The sequence below is a fragment of the Polistes fuscatus genome, unplaced genomic scaffold, assembly GCF_010416935.1.
Source record: "Polistes fuscatus isolate 324 unplaced genomic scaffold, CU_Pfus_HIC Scaffold5, whole genome shotgun sequence".
Lineage (NCBI taxonomy): Eukaryota > Metazoa > Arthropoda > Insecta > Hymenoptera > Vespidae > Polistes > Polistes fuscatus.
This window is the reverse complement of record NW_025113129.1, coordinates 9,942,752-9,969,470: the sequence shown is the minus strand read 5'-3', so window position 1 is coordinate 9,969,470 and position 26,719 is coordinate 9,942,752. Positions and strand designations below refer to the sequence as shown.

General features: G+C 36.3%; 1 protein-coding gene across 4 annotated transcripts in view; it reads left to right on the top strand.

Annotated features, from left to right (window-relative positions):
* LOC122522066 (protein sickie) overlaps positions 1–26,719 on the top strand; it is a 96,144-nt gene that overhangs the window by 9,421 nt on the left and 60,004 nt on the right. Inside the window, exons 3-5 of one of the 4 annotated variants that reach the window (XM_043642863.1) lie at positions 849–944; positions 24,067–24,184; positions 24,525–24,577. In XM_043642863.1, the coding sequence (XP_043498798.1) occupies positions 879–944; positions 24,067–24,184; positions 24,525–24,577 (237 nt within the window). In that variant the 5' untranslated portion in view covers positions 849–878. Of the gene's footprint in view, positions 1–848; positions 945–14,332; positions 14,747–22,957; positions 23,317–24,066; positions 24,185–24,524; positions 24,578–26,719 lie in introns of those variants that run through there. The other 3 variants (XM_043642861.1, XM_043642860.1, XM_043642862.1) reach the window with 3 other exon arrangements.

Sequence of the window (26,719 nt, the reverse complement as noted above, 5' to 3'; positions counted from 1 at the left end):
ATAAACTATCCAGCAAAAGTTTACTATCTACTCTGTTACGGAGAGAAAAAGTAATTAACAAAAAGTATATACTTAATCTGATTTTTCTCATTAAAAATTTGCTCGACGAGTAATAACTCAGATTGTTCTAAATATTAGTTAGTTTACTTTTGATTTACGATACGAATAGAATCATCAATGTTAGTAGAACGTGTTAGACTATAAACGTTGTTGAAAATTTTATATAGAAAAATGTTGGTGGACCATGATCGATAAAATAAAACAAAAATACAAGAAAATTGAATGATAGAACGAGATAGAGTGAAAACTTCGAGAAATGGAACGAGAATACTCGTTCTTCGATAGGACGAACTGTTCGTTATTTGGTACCTGAGTCACGTACTTGTTCGTATTGACAAGCAGACCACCGACGCACCGACTCAGCTCGGCTCGATCCAGCAGGGCGTCCCCTCTCTATCCCTTTTTGCGACTCTCCGATTTTTGTTCCAGGCTCGGTTTTATTTCGAACCGAGTTAAAACTATCGCCCTTCTTGATTTTTCTCCTTTTTCTTGGTTTTTGTTTTCTTTTTTTTTTCTATATTTTCTTCTCGTTTATCGGATTAAATTGATACGAATTCATTTAACTGCGTATTCGTGCGAAACATTTATAAAAAAAGAAAACAAATATTTATTCGATTCGATTTAATATATAAGAAAAATAATAATTATCAAATAATTAATGACATTTGAGAGACGAAGAATTGGGAAATAATTTTTTCTTTTATCTTTTTTTTTTATTTCTATCTGATGTTTATTTTAAATCAAATTCGTATCTAAAATTGATATAGAGTTTGTTTTATTTTTGGCAGGGTATTCCGTACTGCAGTTATGAAATAGCGATGAGCCTGCAGGTTCAGGCCCAAGTGCAACGCCCTGCGAGGTACACGCCTCAGGAAACCGTCAAGGTAAGGATACTCATTTGACTTTTATTCCAACGACGTTTTCTTCTTATAACATTTATTTTCTTAAATCATACTTAATCGCGTCTTTGTAAGGATAAAGACAAAACGGAACCAGGAAAGGGTACTTTTCTTTTGACGATATTCTTTATTGATAAAAATTATTAAACAATATTTTTCATGCACGAAAAACCGTTTCGATTGGTTACTACAACAAAACAATAGATTTCACAATTCAACGATATTTGATTTAGAATTTTGTTTTTTGTTGGGGGTAAAAGAGAAACGTCACATCTATCACGAGTTGCTTCCTAATAAAATTTCCTTTCATATCCGGAATCGATCTTTCTCATAGAGAGCCGTTCGATCGCGTTGCTCGCTTTCCCCGGAAATTCACGAAATTGCGAGCTTAAAGCTCCACGAGCTTTGAGCTTGATTTGTAGGCAAGAAGAAACAGAAGAGGGGAACCACGCCCCGACGATGAAGGAGGGAGTAGCGAATTTTCGGAAGATCTAAACTTGGAATAATATTTTATTTGAAATTCGTTGAATCAGAAAAAAATCTACGCTTTCGTATTATGGTTACAATGTTCACATTGTGTTAAATATTCATTTCTATTTATTTATCGTGTATATATATATATATATGTGTTAATAAATATTAAATAGAAAATATTAAATATAGAAATTAAATTAAAGTAGATAAGTAAAAAGGAAACAATTTGTAACTGCGAAAGGTCGGTCTTTAAACCGCAGAGTAGAACACCTTTTAAGTACGAAGGATCGTTATCCTTCAGAAGGCGCGAACCTGCGGTCGCCTTTTGGGTTTCCATCCCTCGGCTGTGTAGATATAATTAAGGATACAACGCCTACGTCTCGTGACTATCCAAAGGACGACGAGAGCATACACACAGCAGGAGATGAAAGAGGGTGTGCATACCTACTATAGGTTATACCATACCAGACAAAAGCTTCAAATCATTTGCCAATTTTCATCAAAATCAAATATACCAATTAATTTTTATATCAAAACAATTTTTATATCAAATTTTTATATTAAATATTAACAAGCCGAATTAAATTTTTCAAGAAAATTTAACATTTTCTTATAACATTTATAATGCTCTTAGGCTAATTTATATATTCATTTTAAGACAATGCTTAGAATGAATTTTTTTTATTAATAACATTTTTGTCAATTTCTACGAGAAGCATGGAAAAATACTCCATGTTATTTTTTTGTGAAGAAAAATATTAATTTCTTAATAAAAAAAAAAACAAGAATCACATACAAAACGTAAGACTTTGTTTAATCGTACGTTTTGTTAACAAATTATAAACCTATATCGAGCACTATGAAGGCATTCAACTGTATTATTTTCTTTCAACTACATATCCTGTTTCTTGGAAATTCCGTAGTGATTACAAACTTTTTGCTGGTAGTGTATATACCATAATATATAGTTGGTTTATATGTCGCTATGGGGTCGAGCGAGCACCTTAAATTGGCTTACGTCAACGGATTCTTACAACGGCGTGCACGCGTTCATTCGACTTCCGAGAGTAGTAGCGTGAGATCCAAGGAGGAGTACGAAGGGCGTACGCCCTTCTTCGTACAATCTCACTTTCTCTCTCTTTTTATCTTTCTTCCTATCTTACTCTCTTACTTCTCGTCAAATGCCTGAATTTTCGGCACCCTACCTAGTTTCTTCGATCCTCCTCGCAAATTTAGCGGAAGAAATGTGAGACGTATCGCGACACATTTAATGCCGAGATCGTTGATTCGATCATTTGAGTTTCGTATCATTATAGTTTGTCTTATTTAACCCTTATGCCGTCGAAAAGTGATATATCATTTGTGAGTTATAGATACTTGCGTAAAAGTGCCAAAAATATTATATAAATATATTATTATTATGATCTCCAACTATGACCAAATGACGGTGTTTTTTTTCCAATATATCGTGTATAAAAGATTACTTTTGGAATGTTTTCTAATAATATATATTAAATATTATTAATAAGATTAGCAACAATTATTCATTTACTTTTTTGTCGTTAATATATTTTTCATTTATTTCTTAATATGTCTCTCTTTTTTCCGAATTTTTTAAATATTATTTTTTATAAGATTGTTATGATTCTCAAACTTTATCAAAGTATTTACATTAAATTTGCTTAGTATTTTTTATTTATAATTGGATACAATTTTTTCGGTAAACACCAAAAGGATTAAGGTTATTTTTTGTTCACGAAATCAGATGTGTACGTTTGCAATTATCATCGGGAGGATTTCGATCAAAGTCAGGATGATAAGAAAGACATATTACGTAGGTCGATACACGTATATCACGGAAGGCAAAAGTTACATTGTCCCTTCCCATACGCTTAGAAAAAAAAAGAAATGTGAAGCTTTCAAGATAAGGGACTCCCTAGGCTTTTCACGCTGCCAAATTTTCCGCATTTCTGATCAGTCGGCATGATAAGCTACCTAATCGAAGATTAATATTTTTGGGGTAGTCGGGCTCACCCTCCTCCGTTAAGGTTCGCCATTAAAAATGTCGACCGACCTTACGTGTTCCTCGATTTTGACTATTTTTCTTACGTCTCATCCCATTTTCCGCAAATGGACAATTTTCATTTGAATAAAAGATAACGCGTAATAGCATGATATTACCAGTTAGTATTATTTTAAACAACAATTTTATGCTAATGGCTTATTTTAAAGTAATTTATAATTAGAATTTACATAAATACGATTTATTAGGTTATTTTCTTAGCATTATAGTATCTTATACTTGTAATTAAAAATATATGATAAATAATTTCTTATACGATTCATAGTAACAATATAATAAATTAATTTTTAATTAGATTAATTAATTATTTCATTGTTTGATTATAGCAAACTTATCCATTTAATTCTTTCTTTAACATAACTTGGAATATAGCGAGTTTTTATTAAACTGACGGAAATATCGTGCTTACCTATTACCAAACTTTTCTTTAATCATCTCTAGGTAGTAATAATGAAACTTATTTCGTTCATAGTCAACTCGAAGCTATCGTTTCGGCTCACTTCATCATCCCCCTTTATCTTTCTTTCTCGCGTAAGAATTGAGAATCGATATCGCGCTGGAAGAGTTTCTGCAACTTTGCTCACCAAGTTTGGGAAAGGACGAAGGAGTGGAACAGGGAGACAGTGGGTTCCCAGAATTTAGGGGTTTCGGGATATTTATGTGACGGGAGCTGTAGCATTCCAACCCTTGGCACAAATGTTCGGTTAGCACGGGTCATCTCAAATTCTAAATCCTGATACAATTTTCATTATTTTTTTTTTTCTTTTAAAGACGAACAAAAATATTGTTCATATCTATCACAAAAAATCATTTTCAAATTTGAATATTTTTCGATATTTGTATGATGATGTATTTATGATGATTTTTATTCGTCTCGACATAATTTAAGCATACATATGAATATTTAAAGGTGTATATTTCAAACGAAGTTTACACAGCTGTTCACTCGTTTAAGGTAATTATCTCAAGTGGCCCGTTTGGATAGAATTACCTTTCGAGAAGGGTAAAGGGCTGTCGAAAGGGGCATTGGAAAAGGATTCTTCGTCCTGATGATTTTAAAATGTAATACCAAAAAGTATACCGTGGTCCTTTTATTTATGACGATCAATTAAGAAACTTCTTAAAGAATTCTCTCTTCCCTTTCTTCGAATAAATTTCGTTAAGAATTTATTTAGCATATCTGAGAATCGCAAAGTATATCTCAATTCTTTAATAAAACTCGACCACTCTGGTGGTGGTTACGTATGACAAACCTTTGCGGAAAGTTTGGTATTACTGAAAAATTTAAATATTCATCTTTATATTCTCCAATATCTGCCTTCTTTCACGAGAACAATTACATTTGACCGTGGTGTTGGCATTGTCATGTTACTTTTCATTATTTTATTTATGTTTATACCAGAAATATATAGAATTTTAGAAAAATCAAAATTGTTACGAGTCAACATAAAAAAAGAAAAAACAAAAAAGAAAAAAATAAAGAAAATAACAAATTATATTCGCGCAAAACCATCATAAATCATATGCACTTGCAAGGGTTAACAAGCACAAAAACTAGTCTGCATGCAAAGGTAAACTGGTCAAAGGGAAGCTCTCGAGCATCGTGCGTGATGCTATGCGTTCACCGTGTACAATGAAAAGCAGGAATAGCAACCCCATGAGGGAAGTTTGCGAAAGTCTTACCACTTACCACTAATGCAATGCGCTATAAACTTGTAATCAAATGATCGAGAGAAGAAAAAATATAGCGATAACAAAATAATCAAAGGAAATAAGAGTCGAGATTTAGAAAACGAGGAAGAATTAATTAATCGGGTGATTGTGTATGCGCAAATTTGGTCGCGCATGTCCGCAACGCGTTCCCCTTGAAAATTTAAAGTTAACTTTCGCTTTTCCAACGTCGATTAACCAGCCCCACTCAACTTCTCAGCATCGTTCTCCATTCCCCTATTTCGTAGGAGTCAAGGTAATGCCTGGCCGCAATAAACCTGCCTGCTGCTCGACGTATAGGACAAAACTTTCCCCAACACGTAACGCGCATGTTTCAACGGCCACGTGGGAAAATCCACCCCCGCGAACGTGAGACCGTTACGCCAGCGGGTATAGCTCGTTTTGCCCAAAAAGCTTCGTTTCCTTCTTTCATGGGGTTTCCATGAGTTTCCGACTACTCGAAGAAATCCGATTTCAAGGAGACAGTTTCCTTCGCAAAGAGATACATTCGACCCTCTCTTAAGTGCCGCCTCGTTTCATTTTGCTATCTTGCCTTTACTTATCCTATCCTTTTTATTCATTTCGTTGTTTCTCTTTTGAAAATTTTATTTCACAGTGTCTCTGTCGTAAATTCTCGATCATAGTCCCTTGAGAACGTAATTACCCAGCTGGTGGTTTAAATAATCGACATGTCGTCTGATATGTTATTCCCAATTTATATTTACAGTTGGATAACACATTAATTTGCGTAAATATTATGTATTTACATAATTTGTATAAATTATTATTGTTTAATGTAAATGTTATAACAAAATTAATAATTTATCACTTCGTATATCCTTTTTATTCGAACAATCCAATTATAAGATATTAGCAATTATGAGCAATTTTCAGAATACCGTATGAATGATAATTTTCTTGGTTGAAACTCTCTTGACGGTACAGTCGTAGGGGAAAATTCAAATCCATTGAATATGTTGGTTAGGTGATTATTTTCCCTCGAGGATGGTAAAAGCTACCTTTTCCGTGCACTCTTTTTTCTTTTTTTTTCTTTTGAAAAATCCACAGATAGTTTTAACGTGGAGGGATCGCGCCTGAGGGACAATTGTTTCCCGTTCGTTTCGATTAATGGTAAATCCATAGTAGAAGAAGCAGAGCACGCGTAAGCTCGGCTTGGATCTACCCTTCTTCAGTCCGGAAACAACCCTTGTACGTTTGGAAAGCTCCATCTGTCGAGGTGAAGCGACAAATACCAACGGTAGCGAATTTCCTGACGGATAAGTTTGTATCAATGGAAACGTTGGTTGCTCGGTCGGTAAAAGATTTCTCTACGAATGACAAAAATAAACTTTGACCCGTGGTGGCTATCGTTTGAAAGGTTCAAGTATTCTTAGAAAAGTTTATTTTTAAATTTGTTCTATTTCTAATAAGAGTTCGATCGATAATACTTATGTAATATTTCATGGAATAAATTCTGATCCTTTGGATCAGTAATGAAAAGAGGGGGTGAGCATGCGGTGGGGTACTGTGTTAGTACGTGTTAACAGGGAACTTTGCCTCTAGGAATATGCTTGATCGTGTTACATTCGCATCTCGCTAATCCTGATCCACTGGAATAGAAACACCAGCAGAGCGAACAGCAGAAAATTGGATTTGTTATTTGGAAAATTTGTCGAACTCAGTGAGACCGAGAATTATTGGTCCGATCGACCGCAATCAGTGTAACGTTCGAATTGCGTGCGATAGTAAGCGTTTACCCGAGTAAGGCATACTTCAAATAACGGTTCAGAATAAACCAGGGGGATGGGGATTGTTATTCGAGTATTTCTCGAGAGGTAGGACTCGATGGGGAATATGAGATATCGGGAACTGTGCACGCTAACGTACCAACGTGCAAGCGTAATCTGCAACTTCGAATGGAGGAGGGGTAATCTATAACGAGATGTACCAGGATTATAAGTTGTAATCCTCGATTGCAAGTTTCATCCGATCAAAATCCCACTTACCTCGACTCACCAAGGAATTAACCTGATCTTAAACCACTATTAAAACGTAATTAATAACTCTCGATTATGGCTCTTTTTTTTTACACTTTATTTCTTAAGATTACAAGAAAAGTATTTAAAATATTATTCAAAATTGTTTAAAACAAAATATTTCATTCCCATGATACACGGTAGCAAAAAGTGAAGAATTTTAATTAGAGTACACAATTGATGATCCTAAAACAAACTCACTCTAACTCGTAACTTGATCGTTAACCCCTTTAACATAATTAAACGAGCACGTTGCTTTTTTATACATCAGTAACCATATTTAACGGGAGTTTAAGCGGGATTGATCATCCGTATTGACGAACGCAAATCATAATCACATAAGCTGGCCGTCGTAGCGTGACGAGCGGATTCGATTACGTCGCGGTTATCCCTACCATGACGTACCCGTCAAAATATTGTATTTCGAAATAACTGCTGTGCGCATCCAAGTCGTCATGCGCACTTATTCCACTTTCGTGCCTAGCATAAAAGCCAAGCTGGTGTTTCGCGGTAGCCATAATAATATAATAGATAGGTATTGTATAGTAAAACGACAGTAGGTTGCACTCTAAAAAGAGAGGGTTGATAGATCCCCTTTTCAACTGCCATCCAAACTGACGAGAAAACATTTTTATTCAAATGCTATTCATAACGATTCGCATGAAAACTTCGGATACCATCGGACGCAGTTTGTAAAATTAATAATAAAAATTGAAAGATTTAAATAATTAAAATGATCAACATAGAATTTTTCTCATTTCTTTTTTTTCCAAACAGGAAATTTATTTGAACCAACATTGAATCGTTAATTGTTTCTCGGATAAACAAAATCATGGTTTATATTTATCCGACAATCAATTTTTCTTGTTTTACATCCTAATTAAAACCCATGCAATGAAGTGGTTCGAATTTTGTTTATATTTCCATGATTAATTAAACAGGTTCGTGTTACGAATTTACGTATCGGCACGTGGAGGATCATCGCGGTCGATCATCAATATCAGTCGCGCGAACCCCCTGACCGAATGTAATTAGTTTTTAGCCCCGCAGCTAGCTATGATAGGGGGAAGAAGAGGAGGAAGGACATGGCATTCTCTAGGCGTTGTCGTATCTCCCTACGATTGCCGATAGCTTGCTTCTCGCGCGCTATTTCATTCCGAAAGAGGGCTGTTCCTAAGGGTAGTTTCAGTTTGCCCGCGGCACCCCTGGCAAGTGCATCTATTGTTGTCGAGTTCAAGAAACCGAAAATATGCTTATCGTTCGGGCAAATCGCATAACTGCGCCAACGTCATACTTATTACATTTTCCCGATTACTTGGATTACGGTTTAACGGTTTTCTTTCCCATTTATCAATTATTTTTATCGCGTTATATCGCGAAGAATATTTCATTTTTGTAATATGCCTAATTTTGTATACGCGTGTAAATTCGATTTTTATTGGAAATATTTTTTTCATTTACCTCTTTCACTTAAGCATTTCAATGAATATCCTTTTCAAGATTTTCAATGTGCGTGTACGTTTACGCGTGGACACGCGATTTATTTCAACGTTAATGCAAATAACAGAGAGAAAACAGTATTAGAAAGTGTCGTAAAGTAAACGATTGATATTTCAATTGGAATGACTTCTAGAAGAAGAACTTTTCACTTGGACTGGGATTCGCCGAGTCACGAAACTGGAACAGTAAAGAGACGACCAGCTTCTATCGGTGTGTCGTTATCTTGTACTAAGAATCATTTTGAAAATGTCGAATATTACGGTTATAATAATCCAGGGAATTCGAAATCCGTCAATGTTATCGATCACAATTGTAAATGTACGAAATTCGAAACAAATGGAAACGATGATCGCGTTGTTCAAAAGAAAAATAAAGATAAGGAAAAAATATTTGTCGACCGTGAAATCCATGAACGTCAAAGTACGATGATAAAAGGAACGAAAAGTATCGATGCAACTGCAAACCTTGTAAAAATAGATCCAAGAACAGGATTCGATTTAAAATTATTCTCTGAGAAAACTATCGAGTCTTCGAGATCAAAGTCCTCCAGTATCAGAAATATCGCAAGAACCAGTGGAATCTCGAAAAGAAGCTTAATCCCAAAATCGAAAATAGCAAGGCCTTCTTCATCCGGATTTCGAGGATTGGTGAATTCCAGTTCGGACAGTTCGGGAATAGGATCGCCATTGTCGCCGTTGTCACCTCAAAGGGACTCCTCGATCGACTTAAAAGAGATACCGAAGAATATCAAACCCAGTGAAAGCAATAGTTCGGGTTTGGGGTCTCCTGATTCATCCTTATCACCTGAGACTCAAACGTACGCGGAATTTGATTCGATACAACAACAACAATTGGAAAAGTATAAAGTATCTTGTAAGGACAAGATACAACAAATTAAGGTAAAAATAAAATACATTTGATATGGTTCGTTAAACGCATACTAGTTGATATTATAATATAAACGAGAAGACGCTTTTTTAGAATAATTAGACTGACAAGAGTTATGCATAAACAGACTAAACATAAGTTTTTATAAAATTCAGTTTTTGTTGTCAACTGTTGAAGAAGATATTGTACCAATATCAATTTATATAAGTTTACAATTGATTACAGAAACAATGATAAATTAAACGCAATAATATTTCATAGTAAATAATTAATAAACTTGCACTTGATCATTTTCATCACATAACGCATAATATTGGAAAAATGTTACAATTGTTTCGCATTCGAATGATTGTATGTACGGGTTAAAAGAAATAATCGCGCAAAACATAGGAAAAACACAATTTGCGACATATGTACTTACTTACTTACGTTCTATGAGTCTCATACGCGTATTGCTCTAGGATCAATGAGTTTAGACGATAGTAATAAATCTTGTGAGTCACGGTGATTTCTGGCCGACCACGGCCGACCCCATGAGCGTGCAACCACGCACGATGCAAAGGAATTACGCGCACCCTCTTTCTTGGTATAATCGCGTGTCTACTACGTTACGATCGCAAACGTGAATGGAGTACAAGTAATACGCGAATATATTTCGCATCTGCTTGCTTCTTCGTTCGTAAAAAATTACACATTTTCGATAATAATATTTCTAAGTTGAGAGGACCATACTTTATTTCTACGTTACGTTCTAAGCCGTTTTAGAAAATTTATTATATTGCGTTTTTATATTTCTAATCATTTTTACATGAGAAATTACGAGATATACCTATGTATAAAAATATATCGTAATATCTTGTGCTCTGGAACGATGTCGCGTGTTTGATACGAGTGAAATTTGCCTTTTGAATTTTTTCAAAGCTTGTACAGTGTTACCCCGTTAGAAAGGAACATGAAACTCCCATGAGACTAGGGTCCTTTTACGGCCCAACGCCAACGTATGATTGCAACGATACCATCCACCGTCCGCTCGTCCTCCTTTATTAAGGGTATTCTCATCCTATACGCTTGCAAGGGCTTATTCTCACGGTCGCAATTTTTACCTGATTTTAGTTTTTAAGAATTCATTAATTAAAAGATTAAGATAACACAGGAATGTTAGTTATTCAATTAACGAATTTTCAAGTTTAGAGTCATTTTAACACGTTTATATTTTTATTATCACCCGTCTGAAGTATACACACACTAGGTATATTAGAATAAACAAAATATTGTAGATATGCTGTAATTAATTTAATGTACAAAAATATTAACGCGTAGATTAAAATATACAGGCTAATAATGTCATCAATAAAGAGAGATCGAAAGGTGTTTGAATTTTTGTAACTGATAGAAAGTTCATAGATATTCATTGTTCATTGTAATAAAGTGTCAGAGTGAACGTGGAAGAGAAAAGAAAAGAAAAAAAGAAAAAGCTCGCGCGACAACGCTCGCGGAGGGTCCTTTGTGTACGGGAGGGTCCTTTACTTTCATGTGGAAAAAATGATTCGCAATAATCCTACAGGCAGTGACATGGCAATAACGTTCCCATAAGCCACCCTTCGCGACGTAGAAGATTCAAAGTGGTTCTTCGACGATTTGTCCGATTCCGTTCCTTTGAATGTTCGCTGGAAAATGGTGTCGAAAAGAGGAACAGATAGAGAATCTCTGAGAGCAAAAAGGACTAAGCCGCAGGATCGTCAGAGCACACATTATTATATTGAATTTGTGGAAACGGAAAAGTGAGTCCTGAATCGTAAGGTCGCGGGTATACAAAATAAAGAATAACCTAACCTTGACTGTCTCTCTCTCTCTCTCTCTCTCTCTTTTGTTTTTAATTCAACTTTATTAATTATTAAAATAACCGCATTATTGAAACTTGTACACCTTTGTTTTTTTAAGTATTCACGATTCCGGTAGAAATCTTCCTAACGAAAGTCGCCATTCCTTCGATAGAAATCTGATTAAAATCTCATTGGTATCCACACCCTTTTCACGGACACGTGGACAATGTTCCATCAAAAAAAAAAGAAACAAAAAATCCAGCTAATTGAGTGACGTGCGTTCCTGTGCGTGTCCCAGGCGATGATGGATCTCCCCTCCTCCTCTTCCCCCGGTTCTTTTGTTTTTAGAATTTTTTACCAGTTTTTCCTGCCTTAACACTTTTCTCCTGCTTATTAATATTTACTTCCATTATTTAATATTTCCCTTGATTCGTATACTTAAATGTACAGTTGCTATTTCGTGATTAAAATCACGAACAAAAGTAATTAATTCTGTGAACTAAAAAAAATGTTTTCCTCCGATGTTATCCATCCTGTTTATCCAGAAACAAGTGGAATACAATTCAATTAAAAATCAAGTACAATTTAAATAACAAATTTGAATAACATCTAAAAAAAGAATTTCCTATCGCGTGTTCTCGTTTTGTGTAGGTTGCAATGCGTGCTCTGATTGTTAGAATGGTTGCGTTGTACTGAGGGAAAGGGAATGATCGCTACCCTAAGCTACCACCTTCTTTCACCAACGTACATATAATCTACCCTTTCCTTTCATCCACATCATACTCCTGCTCCTCCTCCTCCTCCTCCTCCTCCTACTGGAACTTCGTGTTGCTTCATAGGATAGGCCTCGGTTATTTAGCATGCATCCGAAATCTTCTGCTGTGACGAACATTCCCTATAAATATGGAGATTTCGTTCGCACCAAGTCCCACTATGAGGGACTTTTTCAAGGGTGCTTTCCTTTCCCGTACGACTTTCATCAACGATGTCAACCACATTAACTTATACACCATTGCGAGTGACGCGAATGGGTTTGATGATTTCGAGTTTACGGAAGGGAAAACAAAAAATTGTATTCTTCAAATAAAAATGAAAAAGGAATTCGATAAATTTACAAGGTCAAAAACATTTTCGTCCCTCGGAACATCGCGTTAATTCTAATAAACAATTTTCTTAGAAACGTTTACACCAATAGATAGTAGATATTCCTCTACGTTAAATTTTGTTTACCCTCTTGACGTGTTATTAAAATAATAAACGGTTCGTATAAAAATCTAAATAAAACGTTACAACGTTGTTATTATTATTTTAACGCTTGCTTTTCAAGGAGAGATAATTAAACGAATTTTGGAGATACATATTCGTAGGAAAAAAGCATTTTTCATCGGACAAAGTTCTTTCAGCAGCTCCTTCCTTTCAGCAAGCGTCCGCTTGTCGTTTCAGTAGGGATCGAGCCGTTCGTCGATTCTCCCAGAGTGCTTTTATAATATTCACCCCTAATGTACATACATGAGGAGGGCTTGATGATTTTCTCTCGCTCCAACACCGTACAACGTTTACGTGACGTACTGCGTCTGATATAAAAAGAATAATGAAAAACCCCAAAATTTCATTTGTTTAGGGAAAAAAATATGATAAATTATCTTATTAATTTTCATTCACAGAGTTAAATCGTTATGGGAATACATACATTAGAATCAAATCAGCATAATATAAAATCCATAGAAAAATCTTATCACAATTTCGAAGAATATTTCGATCGAAAGTGAAACTCGGTTACACAGGTGAACCATTTTCGCGCGGATTATTTACCATTATAAATATTATGTCTGCCACTGGGGTAAACCACTATTACAGGCATCTTGGCTTCCATCCAAACAATTCATTTGGTTAGGCGTAAAGTAGACGATTCGTAAAAACGAGTCGACGCACTCGAAAGTGATTAGGCGAGCTCGTAAACTCAAGGACTCGAGTTACGTGTAGTAGTAGGAAATGGGTGATGGAAAGGGGAGAAGAGAGGATGAAGAGCAGGAACCAGGAAAATAATTGACTGGTTCTCGTCCCTTTTCATTTCACGCTCAGAGAGACTCGGACATACCTGGCTGCGCGTAGATACGTACTTACGTACGTTGTACGCGCGCGTGATAGTGCGCGCGCGCACAACCTAGTCTCTTCATCCTGCGGCGGGTTCGACGCTTCCAAGCATCCTCCTCCTCAGTTCTACCGAGGATCCTTGGAGAAGCGTCCACGCGTTTATCCTTTTGCCAGTATCGTGTCATCAATTGATCGACGATACTTTGTCTCGATTGTCATCAATAATTACTCGTATCGATCTCGCGTTACTTTCGATTTTTTTGTTTAATTTTTTCTTGTTTTTTTTTTCTTGAGGACCTCCTCAACAACCTTACGAAAACTTTCTTTGATCCTATCGCGACGATTTAATCAAGGAAAACAAAAAATGTGGCTAGAATGTCCGGCCTGTCCGAGATCAAGTTACCCGTGCTTTACACGAAAGGCAGCAGCGGCAGCAGTAGCAGCAGTGGCAGTAACAGAGGCAACAACAATAACAACAATAACAACAATATCAACGGTGCGAAACCTAAGAACAAGTCCAGTGCCAAGAGGATGACCGCATCAAAATCCATCGTTCAATCGGTAGACGGATGTACGGAGAATGGATCGTTGGAAACTGTCCAAGTAGAATCATCGTTTTCAAGTCCTGTAAGATCTCGTAACGCTTTCTGTTCTCCTAGGAAGGTTATCAATCAGAATTTAGATTCTACGACGATCAAAAAGTCACCTAGGAGGTGTGTACAGTTAGACGAACGACAGTGTTCGCAAAATAGTTCGAATCGTTCGCCGAGAAGACGAGAATTATCCTTCTCCGAGGACTTCGATCAAGACGAGATGGGTTTGACTTTTGATTTTTATTCGAGAAACGCGGAAAACAACGAGCCATGTTTGTCATTTCTCAAATTCGAATCTCTTTACACTATGGAGAAGCAAATGTTGATGCAACCACAGCATTGTATTCCTCGTTTGGAAGGAAAAGATGTTTTTCTTGGTAGCAGGCGAGGCCTATACACCGAATTACCGGATTCGGATCCGTTGATCCAACAGCGACAGTACCACCATCAACAAATTGGTCCGATTGGCCCAGCCAACAAGGTGGCCTCTCAATTCCCCATGGAAGGCTTCAGTTACGCACCGGGCTGGGCTCTGAACGCTGATCATTTTTATCAATGGCAACATCGAGGAAAAACAACTCAGCAGGTAGTAAACAAAGTGCGCACTCTCATAACAATTTTACCCAAAACTACTCTAGCAACAAATTATTATTATCATCGAATTTTTATTATCATCATTTCCATTGTCAACTTAGCTGACTATAAACTTACTGGAATCGTGTTATTAACACTACAATCTATTAAAATAATACAAGTATGTTACTTATCTTCAACGATCTCTACCATATTTTATTAATCATAATTATTTACTAAATATAAACGAAATAAAATAATGAAAATGATCGTATACAAAAAAAATGGACCTTTTAGTACGTATGCAAATACGTAGAAAACAAATTGTCTCCACATTTGTTACGATCTTTTATACGATCGAAGAATCGATCACGAGGTGTACAGAAAATCTATCGTTTATTCGTTAAATGAAAATGAGATGCTGTCAGTGGCACACGTTTTAGGCAGAGGTACTACTACTCTCGCTTGTCGCTCGATCGAAGTTCGATGTTACGCTGGCACTCTCGCACGTTCTAGTTGGCTCTCGATCACGTTGCTGTTGCAAACCGCGTTTCGAATTAATTGAAAACCGGAAGCAATTTCGACAAAGCCTTTCGTTTCCAAATGGTACCTTCGATATGCGTTTAACACCACGTTCCTCTTCCAAACCTTTTTCTATCTCTCTCTGTTATTCTCTTTTTGTTATTTTCTCTGTTGTTTTCATCTCACTGTTACTTTCCCTGTTACTCTTTACATTTAGGTATCTCATTTCGTTTTTCGTTTTAGGTATCAACGCAGCTCGCTCAATATTCTCTCTCTCTGCTTCCTCTCCTCCCCCTTCCCCCCTGTTTCTCTCACTACAGCCCCCAAGGCAAAATCCTACGAGAGAAGCGATTTTCGCGTTGGTCCCCCTTTCGTTACCCCCCATTTCTCCCTACCTCTCTACCTTCTCCTCCTCCTCCTCCTCATCCTCCTCATATCCCCTCATATCCTCCCATTTACCCCCCGTTCACGTCGCGATTCCCCTATCCTACTAATTTTGAAAATCGTGCGGCCGGTGTGCGGTAGAACGCTATCGAATTTCACTGCATTTCGTTTCTCCCGCGAGCGATTTACCCAAAACTTTATTTACCTTGCTTTGAAACACGCCATCATAATATGATACAGCGCCCACGCGCGCGATATTCTACGTTTAATTCGAATTTACCGGTTCTTCCTTAATCTTATTGCATACATTTTTTGGTTCTTTTTTTTATTTTGTTCATTCCACTGTTTCGTCTAGGAACTTATCTTACCCGTACATCGATACGTTTACTTTGAGAAAAGAACTTTGGAGGATCCTCGGGAGGTCGGGAGGTTAGAACCTTCGTGGAGACTATCAAATATGCTGCCCGAGGGTGCGAAGGTACTTTGATCAATCTCAAGAAAGCGTAGCTACTCCTCTTGCTTCGGTTGCTTCTCTTACTTGATGTTTACTTTAAGGGATCCGACTGACTACCAGCATCTTTCGAAAGGAGCCACACAAAGTCGTCGTGATCGTGCCTTTTTTCTCGCTTATACATATTGCAGAGGAATTATTCCTAGCTTTGGATGCTCCCTCATTCTCTCTCACTCTGTCGATTAATCGAAAATGGTTGAATGATTTTCGATTTTTCCTTACTCTCATCTTCTTTTTCCCAAACTCATGATTATCGTACCAACAGAGTAACCTTTTCCATTACTCATTTTTTAATACATTGATCGCATATTCTTTTTATCGTATTTATAATTCAATCCTTATTACTTCATCAAACAGATTAAAGAAGTTGTTAATTAAGATGCCAGAAGTATGTAAAGTAGTACTGAAAGCATAAATTAATTATTATCGCGAGGTTTTTAATTTCTGTCGTTTGATTTTGTTAATTTTGTCATGGAAATAAACGCTATTTGTTTCCATTATTAATTCTGAAAATGTTAAAATAATTTTGATCGATAGTGTAAACACGTCATTGTCAATGATTATCAATCGATCAAAATAATATTTATTAATTGAAAAAAATTATTTATATAATTTGAAGATACCCTGAAAATGTAATAATTTCAAAGTTGTATTTTTCATGTAAGACACAAATTATATAAAATTATATTCGAACGATTTTGTTTAAGAAACGAAGGATTTCACGTGGAAAATCCCATATACATGTGAAAGTGTAAATATCGATTCTCGCGTTTGATACTCCTTTGGGCGATATGGGTTTTCCACGAACGTGGTTGCTTGCACACGATTCCGTGTCCAAAGGAGCGTGAGTCATCGGGACGAGTCGACGATTTGATTAAAGATCTATTTTCTTGGTAAGATAGTTCGTACGATGGGCCAAAGATATTTACTTTGCCTTGGGGTAGGCTCATCCCCAGTAAATTCGGGGAAGGTCTCCAAGTAAGCGAGCGTACGTACGCGACCTAAATCATTTAGCTTGCAATTGCCAATTCGCAGCCCCAACTAAATCAGCCCTTCGTTCCGTTACTCTCTATCCATTTCCTGTCTTTTCTTCTTTTCTTTTCCTTGCTACGTGTTCCCTTATTTATGATTTATTTTATATATTTTCTATATATATATCTATTTTTCCATTAATTTAAACAATTTTGATTTCTTTGAAGATATTTCACTTACGACGTTATTCGTGAAAAATGAGGAAAAGGCACGCGCTTTAACTTGAGACACGTTGAGACAATGGAAGATTGCTCTTTTCTAAAAGCACGGAGTAACTCCCCTCTCGTTTACGTCTTTTCGTAGCTTTCCCGTTGGAAACAGGAGGGACGTAACCAAAGACGAGAAAAGAGGGAGAGAGGGAGAGAGAGGAAGAAACGGCAGGGAAAAATCCTTTTTTCATTTTAGTCATCCGTGCCAGGAACACTCGGAATTCAACGTGCTTTCTTAGCACAACGAACCCCAAGAAACGCCAAGGCTCGTTAGGGCTTTTTCGAACGAGTTAGTACTCCCCGTAGTAGGTACCCAATTTTTTATCTGAAATACTGCCCAACCTTCTTTACGTGCATCGAAAGAAATTATCGTTATTATCGATATACGTTAAATGATTACGTGGTATTTCTTTGAATGTGATCGAGACGTGATCGAGCACGATCGGATTAGCGTGGGCCAGTTAGTTTTTGCATAGAAGAGCCTACACTACAAAATAACAGACACGATAAACAGGTAGGATTCTGGTATACAATGGTAGGGTTGGGCTCGGTTGCCGTTCGTGTCATCGCCATCCAGGACAACTCGTGGGTATTACTTGTTGGTATATTTAGCTTGCGTGCATCGTAACGCGACGCGTAGGTGTTAGTGCCCGGGTCATTCATAAAACATGCTCCACGTGGCGTTACTTTCTGTCCCGTTCAAAAAATAAGAAGAAAAGCAACATCTTCTTTTTTTCTTGCATGCGACTTTGTTTACCCCATAGACGGTTCCGTAAGATTCTTGATTCCTTACTGCGATCGCATTGGTTACATCAGAATTACACTTAAAAGTACTTCACTCACGAACAACTTGAAAAGTAATTTCGTATGGCACTAGCTGATCGTAGCCATGACAACGGTTATGCTTCCTCGAACTTCTCCAGAGAAAGAGAATACGCGAGACTCCTCTACCGAACGAACACTCTCTTGCAGGACACGTACGCTTCCGTTTCATCCCGTTCCCCGTTCCTGAGGGAGGACCGTCCTTCCTCCTCCGTTCCGTACTTGGGGGACGGTAACTCGGTTACGACTGTTCTCAACTTTTACCCTAAAACCAGTCATGCACTTCGATTCGAGATCGAGCACTTTGCAATGCTTCATTTAAATCTATAAATTTTAATGTTTCTTCGAAATAATTATTTAATATTTAAATTTACATTTCTTCAATCATACTTACCGATCATAACAAATTTTTACAAACATTGGACAAATAATACTCTCGCGTAATGTCATCGTTACATGGATAAAGATAAGATAAATTTTTTTTTTTTGTTCTTTTCTCTTTATTATTTCAGTTATACTCGACAATTTATTTTCATTATCAACAACAACCGTGGACATATGAATTTTATCTCACCGCTTTCCGAGATTTACTTTTCTTTTGAAAAGGTTTGTTTGCGGAACATTTCTTCCTTTTTTTTTTCTTCTTCTTCCCCCTCGTTCCTTTATCCGACCCTATTCTCCTTATCTTTTCTTTGCTTCTCTTTGGCTTCATCCCTTTCCCTTTTCACCCATCTTCCCTCTTACCGTCTAAATACGTGACTCTTCTCCTTGCTGGGTCCTTCTTCCTCGTAACAGCACCTCACCCGTTTCAGGAACGTCACGATAGCACGAACAAGACAAACCAAATTTCATCTCCCTGTTCTCTCGGTGCGTTCATCGAGTAGCCCCTTTTCGCATTAGATCGACAAAAGGCCGCGCGCTCATCCCTTGCAGCAGCCCTTTTGATGGGCAAACGCGTCGGCCCCGCAAAATTGTCGTTACGAAGGAAAAGCCCCCACCCCACCCTTAAATTTCGCACGAATCGCCACGACAGGTCAAAGCCGAAATCCATCGCACTGTGCCGGGCATACGTGAGTCCGGCAAACGAATCCTACCCGCTGAGAATACTATACACGTATATGTATTTATGTATCCATGTATACATACGTTTAGAAGTGTGTGTATTTTAAAAAGGACGGATCATCGAAACCCCTCAACTGTAACGTCAGAACGAACTACGCATGACAATGCTTTGTTGTTAATCCTAAACCCCCTACCCCATTTAAGTTATCAATGAATATTTTTTTTTTCCTTGCTCCAACAGCAAATAATTCACTACACCTGATGAACATATTTACTCGTCATTTGCTTTCATCGTATAAACGCTCTCGATATCAAAAACAAGTCAACTTTGTAGAAAAAAAGAACAAAAAAATACAACGAGTCCTAAATTGAATTAAATCGATCGATCCTTTGCCCGTTGATTCGTTTTGTTCGTTCGGGTTCACGTTCTTGCTAATAAATTTACGAGCAATTTCGATCGAACTTAATGACGCAATGTGAACAAGTAATTCGACCCACCGTTTCTCGAGGTATAGAAATTGAATTCTTACGTTAGTGGCATGTCTTATATTGTCATTATAACAACGCACTTTGTTTATTTTCTTTTTACCTAGATTAGGGGTATCCAACCTGTAGCGGACAGTGGAAATTTCCTGCGATTGTTATAATCGATGATCAATTTATGAACAAAAATTGTGTATGTTTTATTTGTATCGATTGGTTCGATCTAAATTTAATTTTAAAATTCGTCTTCTTGAAGTAACATCATTCATTCGCTCGCATCTTCTTACCTTGCATCCGTTCACACATACACACACACATCCATATAATCTTGCCGCTCATTCATCTCTCGTTCTCCTTATATGCATTCTCAGAATTCATTCTCGTTCATTTATTCATGGCTTATATCACACATATCACTTTATCTATACCTTGTATATCATTCGTCGGTTTACTCATTTATTTCACACACACACACACACGCTTTAATAATAATTATTATAATATTAATATTCGGAGAATGCGGATTGGAAAATTGTATATTATTTTAGTTCTTTTACATTTATTGTATTATATTATTTATTTTCTGCATACTGTTTAAGAAAATTCCTTTTCACTCAATGCACGGGCTCGAGCAACCAAAAAGGTTGGACACCGTTGTTGACCTACATCCTATTCGCCGAGCCGTTATTTATCGTCATATTCGAGAAAACAGACATTTCATATCGGCTTCTTGAAAATTGAAGCAATATCTCGCCGTATTTATTATCCCGCTTATATAGGAAAAAAGTAATCGAATTATCCTTGCGATCCTTTTTTCTTTCCTCTCATATCTCTTTCGAGTTTCATCCGGTGTCCTTGAATGAACGAGTAATATTTCATCGTAATACTTTTTATTTTTATACATCACAAGTTCTATTTCTGCTTACGTAACAGAATATACATATTCTACGACTCTATGTATACATATATAAAGAAATACATATTATTATTATTATTATGATTATTACTATTATTATTTTTTCATTTTACTTCCGAAATGTTAAGCTTTCTCTATTTTGTTTAAGGATTATTTAAAGATTATGTTTTGTATCCATCCGTACACGTTTATTCGTATTATAATTAATATTAAATTTTACATACATACATAAATATGTATGCATTGTATACATTTAGATATACAAATGGATTAACTCAAATCGTTTGTCAACTAACATATTGATAGAATTTCGAAGAATTCATTTGAGATAATCTCGATAAAGTTTTCGATAAATCATTCAGTTTACACTTGGCTTGTTTTCAGCCACGTAGCTTTTGTCAGTCAACATAACGAGTAACAGGGCTTATAATAACGGTTAGTCGAGAGAATTTGCAAAAGGATTTGTGATTTATTCAAAACGTCACATAGACTTATCGCGCACGTCTTCTTCCATTGTTCACGAAAGCTTCTATCTTATTTTTTCTCTCAAATATGATAAAGGTTTTAAAGAGGAAAGTATAAGATGGTGTACCGGATATATCAGCTGGTAGCAAGGAAGGTAAATGATCCTCTAGTCTTACATGAAACACCTTGGTGTGTAAAAAGGGAAAAAGATACAAAAAGGGAATACGTTAACTCGAAGTATCCAAAAAGGAAGTCAAACGAAATTAATTTGTTTGTAAGGAAGCAAAGACTTAGCGTATTATAATTAAACGAGATATTATAATAAGCTTTGATATATTATTAAACCGTCTATTTAAATTTCTAACTTTCTCTTAACAATTTTTACATATACAATATTTTGTATTTTATTTTATTTTATTGATTGTGATTTATATACGATGATGTAGAGAAAAATAATATAGCAGAATAGATCCCATACAACTCAGTAAACTTATATAAAATACAAAACATATTATATGTTATATTATATTACATCCTATATACTATAATTAAAGGATATATTATAATAAGTTTGGACATATTATTAAACTGTCCATCAAAGTTTCTAACTTTCTTCTAATAAGTTATGTACAATATTTTGTATTTTATTTTATATCACTGATTGTGAGTTATATACCATGATCTAAAGAAAGGTAATAGAACAATAGATCATATATAACTGACAATCAGTAAACTAATATAAAATACAAAATATTATTCATATAAAATTTATTAAGAATATGAAAGAATCTTTCTCGAGACGACTTAATATAATTTAAATGAGATATTTTAATAAAAGGAGTGAGATGGAGGGAGATAGAGAAAGCAAGTAAGAGCGTGCGTGAGAGAGAGAGAGAGAGAGAGTGAACGAAAGGGAGGGGATAGAGTACGCACCTACGCGGGGATAAGTAGCCGAGGCGTGTATTCAGTTACGTCCGGTGCGTCGCGCCGTAAAGACGCGTCGCTTAGCGTCGCGTCGTGTTTTCTCATTTCGTTAGAGATGATAATGAAAATAAAGGGAAAAAAAAAGGAGGAGCAAAAAATAGGAAACACGCAAGAGATAGAGAGATAGAAATAGATAGATAGTCGATCGTGGTTTTGCGTTTGCACGATGCGCCTCGAGCCATCTCGTTCTTATTTCTATAATAATAATCGTATGAAGAAAAAGAAAAACGAGAACTCGAACATTAACTCGAATTCGAACGCGTACGTAAACGTATACGTAAACGTAAACGTAAACCTAAATTCAAATTTTGATACGAACGATTCGAGAAAGAAGAGAAGAAAAACGGTGAGAGAAGATAAGAGGTGTCTACGTCACCCGCCGAGGATGAAAAGAAGGAGAAGGAAGAGGAACGACCCGTTACGTTTTTTCGCGTCTCGGTTGGATCCTAATCGATCATTCATAAATTATGATAGCCTTTGACAATTATGATCGAAGAGTATTCATGCTTATGAGAGAATAAGAAGGAAGTTGCCGCTTTGTTCTTTGTTTTTTCTTATTATTTTCCTCTACACCTCTTCCTCTTCCTCTTCTTCTTCTTCTTCTTCTTCGTCTTCGTCTTCATCTTCCTCCTTCACCACTTTCCCCTTTCGCGAGAAGGTTGCGAACGGCGCGCCAAGTGAAACGTCCTTCCTTCATTCATGCACCCGAGTTAGCGTAGTTTCTTTCCTTTTATTATTATTTGTTTTTTTTCTTTACCCTTTTTTTCCTCCTCTTCTTTTTCTTTCTCCTGGTGTCTCAAGTGAAAAAGAGATATAGACAGAAAAAGAAGAAGAAAGAAGACGATGAAAAAGAGAAAAGGTTGGTAAAGATGTTAATAAAAAGTTAACCAAAACAAAAAAAAAAACATAAACATAAGAGGACAAGTGTCTCGGATGAAAACAAACGTTAATCGCGTTTGTTTATCGGTGCAAAGTTATTCGCAGTGCAATCGTAATCTATGTACCTAAGTTTACTACCGAGAAAAAGAGAAAAAGAGATAGTGCATATCGTGAATAGATTTCTGGTGTCTAAAAACGAAAGACTATAATTAGTTAAAAGTGCAATCGGAATCATGGCTTGCATCAGGGCACCAAGATCCGTGCGCAGTTCTACCGACGATATTAAAGCTGATTCTACTCGCAATATTGTACAGGTATACTTCGTTCGTTTATTTCTTTATCAATGCGCGCGAATAAAAGGATTATATTTTAAATGATTATTAATCATTTAATCAACGTACAATTTTTCACGACAATTTTTTTCCTATTTTAACGTACGTCTGGATGAAGAATCTATGTTAAAATTTATATTTCCTATGTTACAAGTTTGCAGTATGTAACATACGTGGATTGATCGAAAAGTTACGTGGCTATTATTTTGCAAAAGTTTTAAAATTACTATAAATAAAAGTTTGATCGGATAAACAAATTGTTTTTAGTTCTGTTAGGTTAAAAACTTTTTAATTTACCTAGGTATGTTCCAGACACTCATTTTTTATCTCGCGCGCGAGTTATAGAAGTTGTTTATATAATAATAACTAGAGCGAAATGTCATAGAACTGTTTCGATCAAGAATTTTACGTTTACTTCGTATATTGGAATGGTTCATCGTTCGTTAGACGTGAAACCGCGTGAGACACGAACGTGCCTTTGGTGGTTACGTACGTACGGTTAATGATCGTAAGTGCGAGTACGTGATGGGACGTACGATCATGCGATCGACGTACCAATGAGATCGCCGGTTATGTTCCTTCCACGAACTTTCTTTCTTCGTCTACGCACAGACTACAAAAAACGTTTAGTTCGAATCAACAAATTACATCTTCGTTCTATATGTATACCTATTATACCGAATGCACATACGCACACTCCTATGATATTTCATTTAATTTTATTATCCACAGATCTACACCGACTGGGCGAATTATTATCTCGAACGAGGTGGTTCTAAGAGACGAGTTTCCGATCTCCAAGCCGATCTCTGCGACGGTGTCCTTCTTGCCGATTTGGTGGAAGCTGTCAGTAAGTTAAATTTTTAATGATAATTGTAATGCAATTAACTTCGATTCAATCGTCATTGGCAATTATTTTTTGTAACGACACGTAAGCGGAATTGACGCAAGGGGGACTAACGAGTAACAGTATCGTACTGCACATATATCTCTACCTGTACTCGTAGATTCGTTTATGGCGTTGGACAGTTACCTATAATATATAGATATATTCGTGTATTCGCGTGTGCATTGATGCATAACAAATATTTTGTCAAGTATCGAAACAAATAATTAATGTTTCCTTTGGAAACGAAAGAAAAGGATTTTTTAACATTGATCCTACGTACGTTTTGTTTTTTCTTTTTCAGCGAATCAGAAGGTGATCGACGTTAACCGAAAGCCCAAGAGCGTTCAACAAATGGTGAGTTAGAGATATCCTTGATAAAATGATAATATATTACGTTTGCCAGGAACTTCCTGACGTGTAGGAGTTTCCTCGGCGAGTCCATTAAAGTGCCGTTCTAAGGCGGCTTACGAAGTTGTCCTTTAAAAATAGAAAGCATGCAACCACGTTTAGGGCACGTAAAGAAAGTCTAGAAAAGCGTCGCGATTCGTCTCCACAAGCTGCAGCATTTATGTAGTCCATAGTAGTTTCTTATTCATTTCTATCCTATTGTAACGAGATAACATTGTGTTTGCATAAAAAAGATAGAAAATTTTACAAAATTTAATACTCCTACACGTGTATGAGACAACACGTGTGCGTATGACTGTACGATTATCTTAAAAATTTCGAAGGAAAATCATAAACGCATAATGCAAACGTTTCCATTTACGAAGGCACGTAAAACGAAAACGTTAATAATGTTTTTGTAAAACTAGTCACGCGTTAACTCGTAATCGTAATTCATATTAAATCATAATTTCTCACAATAGGTTTTTTTTTCATTCCAATTCTGCGTTTTGTAAATGTAAAATATTCGAAGATCGAACGAGGGTAGAGAAAATAAAATTGAAGGAATAAAATTAGGATGTATAGAATACCAAAGTAGGAGTGGAATACTTAGAAAGTAGAATGATGGAAAAAAAGAAAGATAGGAAGAGAAGAACACTTGATGAAGATAGACTGATGCATCTCGGAAAAAAACTAACCACGCGTCACTTCCGGATAAGAATCATAGACAGATTACATTTCCAATTTGAAAGCATTATCCTAAGGTTCATTTGCATAATCCATAGTTAACATCTCTGCTTGCCACTTCAACGTTCTAAAGAAAAGAGAATTGTATTACGAGAATATATTTACACGCTTATTCTAAATTCAACTCGTTTTTAGATTATTTCGTAGAAACGTTGAAAGCGTAGGTAACGATGTATTTCTTTTACAAAAGAAAAAAAAAAGGTAAAAACCGTTGCTTTCTTTGTAAAGTTGTGAATAATCAATTAACGAACGGTATAATATCTACACCAATTGATATTATACATATTGTTGTATCGATCACTCGTATAATCCTATTTGTTGTTATTGTAATATTATTCCTCGTATTTGTTAATACTTATTTAAATTCTGACATTACAAATAATTCTAAACTATTAATACGCGAATGGTTTGAAAAGTTTCGAACATAACATAGAACATCTTTGTTATCGATAAAAACTCATTTATATTATTTAATTGTAGCTAAAAACTTTTCAAACCACCCTCGTGATAACCATTATTAGAATCAGTAAAATTTGTGCATATAATAACTACCGATCAACGATGTATTAGTAAAAAAAAGGAAAAAAAAAGGGAAAAGAATCGTAATATAAAGAAAATGCAAAAGAAAATATTGAATATATACAATAGTCAGCTAGAAATTCGTTATTAAAACAAGTAACGTTTCCAAGCTGAGATTCGTACCTAACTTAAGTGTTCGTAGGGGAGAAAAAAAAGGGCAACCGTTAGAAGAAGTCTTTAGGCACTTTCGTGCTGCTAGCTTGCTACCCTCGTTGTGTTGTCGTCGTAGAAACGCGTGCCGGTTCTCCTTCTCCGCGTGGTAGACGCAAGTCGGTCTGCCTCGCCGATTTCGCGGTGTCGAGGGTGGACGAAGATGAAGAAAAAGTGTGAGAAAGAAAGCGAGAGAGAGAGAGAGAAAGAGAGAGAGAAAAGAAGGGCTTGGGTCTATAATTAAAACACTCGCTTGCTTGCTTGCTTGCTTGCTTACTTGCCCGCTCTCGCTCGCTTGCGCGCGCGCGCGCGCGCGAATACGCACACATACATAGCAGGTATCAGTACGGTTGAACGCGCGAACGCGAAAGTCAAATCACGTGTTTTGCCTTCGAGGTAGCGCGTAGCACGCGACTTACATGCTGTCCTGTCTCTTTCTTACTCCTTGTCTTCTTTCAATTCCTACTCTCTCTCTCTCTCTCTTTCTCTCGTTTTCTTCTTGTAGAAGAAAAAAGAAATTGTAGGAACAAATAGTAGAACAACAAGAGTACATCGATTTTGGATTTGACCAACTGATCCGTTCGATTCTTCGATTGGATTATTTTTTGTTGTTTCTTTTTTGGGAGATGGGGT